This window comes from Octopus bimaculoides, chromosome 2 (assembly GCF_001194135.2).
Source record: "Octopus bimaculoides isolate UCB-OBI-ISO-001 chromosome 2, ASM119413v2, whole genome shotgun sequence".
Lineage (NCBI taxonomy): Eukaryota > Metazoa > Mollusca > Cephalopoda > Octopoda > Octopodidae > Octopus > Octopus bimaculoides.
The window spans coordinates 91,072,761-91,082,101 of NC_068982.1; the positions used below are offsets into that span (position 1 = coordinate 91,072,761).

Consider the following 9,341-nt stretch of genomic DNA (forward strand, 5'->3'; position numbering starts at 1 on the left):
TGTCGCCTACATTGAGGTCTTGGAAATAATTAAGCCCTGGATAGACAGTGTACGCAATGGAAGGCCATATGTGTTTCAGTAAGACTCTGCACTATCACACATGGCTCTAGTAACACAGGAATGGATGGCTGAAAATTTTCATAATCACATAACCCCTAACATTTGGCCTCCTAATTCCCCAGATCTCACTCCATTGGACTATTACATGTGGAGCGTTGTTGAGAGAGAGAGGTCAATGAACACGCCCATAACACCAAAGATTATTTAAAAGCTGCCATAGTCAGAATAATGTCCAAAATGAACCAGGACCACTTTATTCGAGCATGTAGATGATTTAGTTCTCATATAGAAGTAGTTATTGAAGCTGAAAGTGGCTTTGTTGACTAACATTATAGAAAAGGTTTATTTCTATCCTCATAGCATTTCTTAATAAACTAAGTTATTATCTGTTATTATATATCTGTTTTTTATAAACATAAATCTGTCCTCAAATATCTTACGCACCCTTTTTATACGGTGGTCTTTCTCACAGTTTCCGTCTACCAAATACATTCAGAAAGCATTATTCGACCCAAGATGGCGCACACTAGGCCTGAATTTGAAACCGCCTGATTGTAAAGTGAGCTTCTCAACCATAGAGCTATGTGTGCGCATTCTATCTCACACCATTTCGTATGTCTAGCATGCAAGTGGTTCTGTTTAAAATCTAATATTATGAAAAACATAATCCACATCAAAATGGGTCAGAAAACAGTGATGTAATCCCCATTACGTTATTTTGAAACCGTATATATCTGTCAATATCTACATAGGATATGTGAAACTGCAAAATAGTCATGTATTAAATTTGAAAATCAAAGTATTATGCAATCGTAAATTAACTCAACTTACAAGAAATCAAGAGCTTCATCTGGCATCACATCAAAAGATGTTTTGCATATTCGTAGCTGTCAGTTGATGGTTTTGCAAATTTGCAAATCATGAAACCTCTTTTGAAAAAGTTCCAAAAGACTGAAATACTTTGTAGCATATACACCATTAAGGTACGAGTATCCAGTTGACAGATTTCCAAATCTTTCTTGATTAAAGCAATAGTCTTTTGGGGATTCTACCATAAATGGCCACCACCTATAACTACGTTACTAAAATTTTCATATCTTGAATTGAAATCGCTTATTGCTGATTAGACCTCTACGTATAAACATTTTGTAGCAAGCAAATAATTCCCGTATCGTAAATTTTGCTGTTCTCCCACGTGTAAATATAGCCAAAAACGTGTGGTCTTGGGCTAACGATCGTGAGATCTTTGATTCGATTCCTGGATAAGGTGATTAGTCGTGTCCTTGAGCAAAGCTTTTCATTTCGTGTTATTTCAATCTATTCAACTAAAATGACTACCAACTTAATGCTTGTGTAGCCATCTTTCTCCTCCAATTGTCACATACTGTATGTTGAAATGTTTTTCAAGAGTGGGAGGGCCGAGAAAGTGTCTCTACATAATCACATAATCACTTAAAATAGTTAGCAACGTGGCAAAATTGTTAGCGCACTGGACAAAATGTGCTCTGTCTCTCTTTACGTTCTTAGTTCAAATTCTTCGGAGGTCAACTTTGTCTTACATCCTTTCGGGATTGATAAAATAAGTACCGGTTGAGTACTGGCGTCGATGTGATCGACTATCCGCCCCTCCCCCACAAGAATTTCAAGCTTTGTGCTTGTAGTAGAAATTGGCACCATCATTGTTATTATTATTATTATTATTATTATTATCATTATTATTATTAAGGCAGCGAGCAGACAGAATCGTTAGCACGCCGGGCAAAATGCTTAGCGGTGTTTCGTCCGTCTTTACGTTCTGAGTTCAAATTCCACCGAGGTCGACTTTGCCTTTCATCGTTTGGAGTCGATAAATTAAGTACCAAATGAAACACTGGGATCGATGCGATCGATTGTTCCCCTCCACACAAAAATCCAGGCTTTGTGCCTATAGTAGAAAGGATTGTCATTATTATTACGGCGTCGAGTTGGTAGAATCGTTAGCATGCCGGGCAAAATGCTTAGCGGTATTTCGTTTGCCGTTACGTTCTGAGTTCAAATTCCGCCGAGGTAGACTTTGCTTTCCATCCTTTCGAGGTCGGTAAATTAAGAACCAGTTGCGTACTGGGGTCGATCTAATCGACTGGCCCCCTCCCCAACATTTTCGGCATTGTGCCTAGAGTAGAAAAGAATCGTTAGCACGCCGGCGGCGAAATGTTTAACGATATTTTGCTCAAAAAATAGCTGGCATAGTGCCAAAATTAGAAATTGGCATTGAGTCGTTAGTGTCGACTTGCCTATCTGCGCTCAATATTGCTGGCCTTGTGCCTAAATTATCTTATGCATAAATTATTAAGAGCGCCAAACAAGATAAACCCTTAGATCGTTGAAAAACATGGATGTTTTTTAAAACGGGGGCCACATTTTTCATTAACGAAACACTTTGAAACTTGGAACACTGGTAGAATGTGTCATATAAAACATCTTTTTCTCTTAGTCTTCTTTAAAAAAAAAGAAATCCATAAATTATTCCATGTTAAAGTTGTCGTATTTCTGTAATTTCAACCAATCACTGACGTCCATTCAGCCGATATACATTAAGTGCCGACTACATAAACAAACGATTCTGAAACAATTAACCCTAACCCTAACCCTAACCCTAGGGTTAGGGTTAGGGTTAGGGTTAGGGTTAAAGCAAATTTAAAATGAAAAAAGCAAATAAAACGAAGGTATGGAGATTAAATAAGCTTTACATCGCTTAATCAGCCAAAGGAGTAAATCTAAACAACTGAATACTTGTCAGTGATTGGTTGAAATTATTGAAATAGGACAATTTTTTACATGAAATAAATTCGAATACAAAAATATTTTTCTGTTCTATAACACAAAATAGATAAGTATACGAAGTTTGAAAGTCTTTCGGTACCAAAAACACTACGTAAAACATTAATGAAAAATGTGGTCCCCGTTTTAAAAAAAGATCCAAAAACATTGCTCTGTAGTATTTCTTGCGGCTCTCTACGTTCTGAGTTCAAATTTCGCCGAGGTCACCTTTGCCTTTCATCATGCATGGGTCTGTAAAATAAACTAGCAGTCAAGTATTGGGATCATGGCATCGACTAACTTCCTCTTCCCCTAGAAATTGTTGGCTATGTACTTAAATCAGAAACCGCTGCTGCTGCTACTTTCGTTGTTATTGATGTTGCTTAGTATTAGTAGGAGGAAGAAAACGCCTACGGCCTTTTGAAGGCTGTTCCCAGCCTGTTGAGACCAGTCAGGCGATTGATACTCAATTTGAACTACTTGTTGCGTTTCGGCTAGACACAAGCACACGCCCTATATTTAGCATTCCGAAAGCTTGTCACCAAGGCTGCATCTATTTACGAACATCGTACAGACATTTCTTGAAGCACATCACTACTATTGTTCTGCTAACGCGATTGTTCCTTCTTATTAACCTATTCAACCGAAAACAATACGTCTGTGTTCTGTGACACTTAGTCTTCGTTAGTGGGGCATGAGGAAAATCACATCTCATTCACTACAATTGAACTCTGTTGGTCGTCGCATTTCTTGTTTGCTTTCTTTTTCTCGTTAAATGAGTTAAAGATTTACGGGTTTAAAGGTTTGATGGTTTGGTAGTTTAAAGTTTTATTAATTTAAAGGTATAATGGTTTACTGTGTTTCGTGGTTTGAAGATGTACAGTCTTCAATGGTTTGATGATTTAAATTTAATAGTTTTATGTTGTAATGGCGTGACAAAATTTTATGTTCGGAATATTTGTGTGTGTGTGTGTGTGTGTGTGTGTGTGTGTGTGTGTGTGTGTGTGTGTGTGTGTGTGTGTGTGTGTGTGTGTGTGTGTGTGTTTGGCAATGCAAAAAGGAGACAGTTGTATATGTGAAAATAAAATTTACTTGAGGGCCATTTTCCTTGGAAAACTGGAAAAGTTAGGGAAGCAATGGAGAAAAGTTGAGGCAACAAGATCAGCAGGACGTATTTTCCAGAGTACCAACAGTCACAGTACCAGAAATAGCGAGGGAAGTCATCTTGTCTCCGATCCTAGAAACAAATAAGCAGGTGCTCAGTCTCCCGACAATAGCAACCAGCAGTACGATCACATCGGCTTGCGATGGGCAGGAGAAGATGCAGGGAGATCAAACAGAACAACTTATCACTGAAACTTTAAGAGGTAACAAAAAATAAACAACCTTATAAACGAAAAGTGGACTCCGAGGAAATGTATTGTAAAAGTATGAGGAGACTGAACTGTCACAAAAAAATTTTGTAGTTCACAATAGTGAAATAGGAAATTGAAGTTATATATACCAAAGTATCTTGCGAATTTGAAAATAAAATCTTTTCGAAAGACACCTTTAGACATACAACCGATAGAGTGCTCACCGCTTTAATAACTCTCTGTTTATGAGTATATAAAAGAAAAAGAACCCGAACATGCTGGGATATTCCTAATCCACCCTATCAATGAAACGCTAGTGAGTAACTTTCGGTGTACCAGAACATAGAACAAGAAATGACGAAAGGGCTGAGTAGCAGTGTACCCCGGCACATCATTTGAACTCTTGCAGTTACCTGATCGATAAAATAAAGTAACAGTCAAGTATTGGGGTTAATTTAATTGACTAACACCCTTCTCCAGACATTCCTGTTTCGAAAATTAAGAGTAGACAAATCTTCAAAATTTCCACACCAAAAATAACTTAGATCAAAAGTGTTTCAAATTGGTCAGATAACTATACGCAGTCAAATAATGTTGCTATATCAAAATAATGTTTCTCACTTCATCTCAGCCTTTTGGATACAGTTTCCAGTTTGAGTGTGGTGACGTCTAGCGCTATTTCAGTCAACTGTGAAATACTTTTCGAAATTAGTTTGCGGTGGACCTATCATGAATGACCGTTATCTTCAGTGACATTATAAGTCTTCAGCCCTTTTTAAATAATATAACGCCATCGAAAATATGCTTACCTTCTAATGTAATGCTTCTTGGTCTTCAGAAATTATGACAAGCGGAATAATTCACCTAATTGAATAGATGATATCACATATACCAGTAAATGTTCACAAATTGTCATTTCAAAGCGATTACTGCGAAACGAAACTTTGAGCCATCGACTTTAAAGCTAGCTTCAAAATGTAAACTTTCAAAGATGTTTGACTGTCTGACCGACTTGATTAGCACCATTTTAAAGTTAGTGATCATTTCAAATTCTTTAATTCCTCCATGTTATATTGCATGAGATAGCAGTCAACTCGCATACAATGATATATATGCATATTTCTGACTACCCATGATAATCATCGAATGTTTTTCTAAAGCCAACACTTCTAATCAAAGAGACCAGCTCCTTTCACAGAAATTGGAATAGAATGTACCTCAAAATAATCACATAATTTTAAAGATAAATAAAAGGTAGCATATCAAACACTATCAAAGCAATATTTTCTATTCTTGTCGACCATTTCACCACAGGTTTCTTCTGCACTATATCTTGAGGATACAATTGTTATATAAAACATTTAATACCTGGCTAGTGTATTTTAACTAATATTGTTTATGCTGTTGTAAAATGAGATATATAGCACAGAGAAATGCATTATAGCTCGCCGACAAATAGCCCAGCAGGTCTATGAAATGAGATTAAGTTTGTGCTTGATTTATTGACGTCGTTTGTGAAACGCCCGATGTGACTCAAATTAAAATATATCAACAAACATTTTTCACTACATGACATGCATACTTTGCCGCCTAACCCTATTAAACAGCATCCATATTTCTCACCTTAAACACAAGTCTTAGTTCTTACTGTGCAGTCTTTTTCTGAAGTGACATTTCTGAAGTGACTGGAAGTAGAAGGAATAAATGGAAAGTGCTTTCTGGGACAGGAGAGTGTGAAAATGGTCGATATGTGCGTGTGTATGTGCGTGTGTGCGTGTGTGTGCGTGCGTGTGTGTGTGTGTGTGTGTGTGTGTGTGTGTGTGTGTGTGTGTGTGTGTGTGTGTGTGTGTGTGTGTGTGTGTGTGTGTGTGTGTGTGTGTGTGTGTGCGTAGATGGAAGGGTCAATAGTGAGTCAGAGGCAGTCTGAAGGGTGTGTAAATGGGTAGGTGTGGTGGTGTGAATGGATGGGTGTGGTTATGTGTGTGTGTGTGTTGGCATGTGTGAATAGACGGAGCGGGTATGTGTATATGTGTGTGTGCACATATATATATATGCGTGTGTGTGTGTGTGTATATACATACATACATACATACATACATACATACATACATACACACGTACACCCTCACATTCTGAGGTTCTTGTTTTTGCAATTTGCGTTTCATGCAACTATAATCTTCAGGTGAGAACTTTCTTTCCTAAAACATTTCTATTCATTGTATATGCATTGCTAGGGATCTGCGTTTATCATTATTATTATTATTATTATTATTGGTTGATTTATAATGTTATTTTGTTGTCTTGGGGCATATTGTTTAGGTTCACCGTCGTCGTAAAATTTCTTAATTTGTTATTTGTACTACATGTCGACCAGTAGTACTATTTGTACTACTGGTCGATTTCGCTGTTATTTATCTATGAACCGTTCTGTTGTTTGAGATTTTCTGTATATTAAATTGTAGTTCAATATTTGCTCTTTTCTATAACCTGCTTTTCCTGCTTCTGCTTGGTTGTTTTATAATCTGCTCACTTAGGTTATTTTGCAATTTGACGACAAATATTCCGTTTAGAGGTATTCAAAACTTAAATAAAAGAAAGAAAGAAAGAGAGAAAGAGCCTGCATGGGAAGTAACTCAAACAAAATCGGCCAATCAAGATTCTGGAAAATATAGACGTTGTAGTAAAGTTTGGATCTTGACTTTGTGACCAACAGATGGAAGCAACGACCATGCTTCAATCTTGTTAGATTTTTTCAGCGAAGCATATTCACCTCAGTTGGTTAGGCTTGTAGAAATAGGCAGTCGTGTACATGAACATCTGTATGTGTTTTGTACATATGCAAACAAATATTATCCTCTGATCTAGAAAGTCTGTGCAATCAAATTTATATATAGAGAGAGACTTAGAAATATTAATAACTCTCTCTCTCTATATATATATATATATAAGTTTTAAAAAAAAATAAGAACAAAAAAACAACAAAGTGAGGACGTGATACGGATAGTGTTATTGGACGCTCAGGAAAGGAAAGAGAGAGCGTATGACGTTTCGGGCGTAGCCCTTCGTCGGAAAGATGGAAAGTTCGGAGAATGGAAGAACGGAGAAAGAGGAAAATGGTACCGATGCCCACGAGGTTACATTGTGAAAAGACCGGAAGAGGAGGTGGTGGGGGGAAAAGTTCTTTCTAAAAGTGTGTACATGTAATTTAAAAACTCCGTATGTATTTCAATAATACTTATCTTTATTTTAATATTTTATGTATTTGTGTTTCTAGGTACAACTCTTTGGAATTTAGCAGCTGCCAAAACCAGAAGTTGAACTGTGTTAACAATGTTTTCTCTTGAGTCAAGTGAGTAGGAGTAAGGAGAACTCTCACTAAGCATCTTTCATTCCTACAACGACATCGATCTACTACATATTTATCTGGTCTTGAAAAATTCGCATTTACCCTGTGACCTTAGGGGATATAGTCTTACATGTGTACTTGCCATCTACAGAGCTAGCAACAATTCTAAAGCAGCAGATACATTTCTTTGTAAATAATTAAATTAAAAAGCAATTTTAAGAAATAATCATCAAAATTTTGCCGAAGGATCTCGGTCATGAGATTTTGGACAATTGAGTTTGTTATATGTAATTATAGTTTACTCATAATTAATTCACTATGAATACGGAACAATGTTTCCGCGATTTAAAAACGGGGATTATTTCAACCAGTAAAAATACCAGTCATTATTCGTCACTAGTATGCAATAGGGAGAAAACATGCTTCTCGGAGGAAATATTTCGAAGAGCAAAAGCGTCTCGTTCCATTCGAATATCCCGCAATTCATTTCTTTTGAGTCTGCTAGTTTTCTTCTGTCTATTAAAATACACTTCAGGAACTGAGTGTTCTTTTATGGATGGGAAATGTACTTATAACATACGCCTGGCTCCACCTCAGGCTATAACAGATAGATCTAGTGGAGGTGGAGATCAATGTAAACGCAACCCACCAGCAAATTTCAGGCAATTCAGCGGCACAGAAGAAAGTCAGAACGATTACGCAGAAAAAATGACACACATTGTGAAGGATTTCGATGTCATTAAAGACGATCATGAAAATCGTATCAGAGAGCTAGAAAACTATATAAGGAAGTCTCTGTCTAGAGGTGGAGAACCTGATGTGTTGAAAGTGGCGACCGATATAAAAGCGAAGATAAAACAAGGCTCTTCTGAATCAGGTAGTTACGGTGAAAATGGTGTCACATTTGATACTACTGAAGGCAATTTAATTAAAAAACTTCATGATCAGTTTGCAGCAATACGGAAACTCAATCGAGAAAAATCGCAGTCATTGCGTGTGATGAACTACAAGTTGAACGAGACACGCCAAAAATTAGCTGATACACAAAATAACCTCCTGTTGACCAGAGATCAATTATTGCAAAACGAAGAAGCTCTAAGTAGGTTGCAAGATGATAAGTATATTTTACAAAACCAACTGAAAGACAGGAGCGAAAGACTGGATCGAGCGGAAAAACGAGCAGATGCATTAGAAAAAAAGACTAAAGAGACGGATGATAAACTGTTGACACTTATTCGATCAGAGAATATTCTGAAAGAAGAAATGTATACAGCTCAATATAAACTGAACGAAACTTCGCAGTTATTAGCAGATGCTCGAAATCAGTATCGCCAATTAGATGTGGATTTTGTACGTCTCATTTCCGAAATCAGCAGGAGGGAGAAAGAACTGAAGTTGTGTTATAAAGGTAAGAGACTCAGATATTTTACAACCGTTTGCTACAGCTTATCACACCTCCGAACCCGCGTACTTTTACGGCTTAATAATTCTAGTGTTTATTAGCATCAGCTGTTCTTAATGAACACCAACGTTGTTAATGTTACTCGGCGCCATCCTATCGACATGTGGTGAATAGATGTTACAAGATAAATTGATTGCAGATATTTTTATAACAAATAAAAGTAAAACAAGAGTAAAGAGAGTGTGTGTGTGTGTAAGACAGAGAGAGAGATGGAGGAAGGAGCACATAAAACGTTTATATATACGTGTGTGAGTATGTGTGTGTGCGTGTGTGTGTGTGTGTGTGTGTGTGTGTGTGTGTGTGTGTGTGTGTGTGTGTG

The 9,341-nt window shown here is 37.1% G+C and overlaps 1 protein-coding gene across 2 annotated transcripts in view; it reads left to right on the forward strand.

Annotated features, from left to right (window-relative positions):
- Positions 1-9,341, forward strand: part of LOC106870625 (uncharacterized) — a 166,583-nt gene that overhangs the window by 35,193 nt on the left and 122,049 nt on the right. For both annotated transcript variants that reach the window (XM_014916758.2, XM_052978431.1), the window contains exon 2: positions 7,489-8,968. In XM_014916758.2, coding sequence (XP_014772244.1) covers positions 7,879-8,968 — 1,090 coding nt within the window. In that variant the 5' untranslated portion in view covers positions 7,489-7,878. The remainder of the gene's footprint in view (positions 1-7,488; positions 8,969-9,341) is intronic.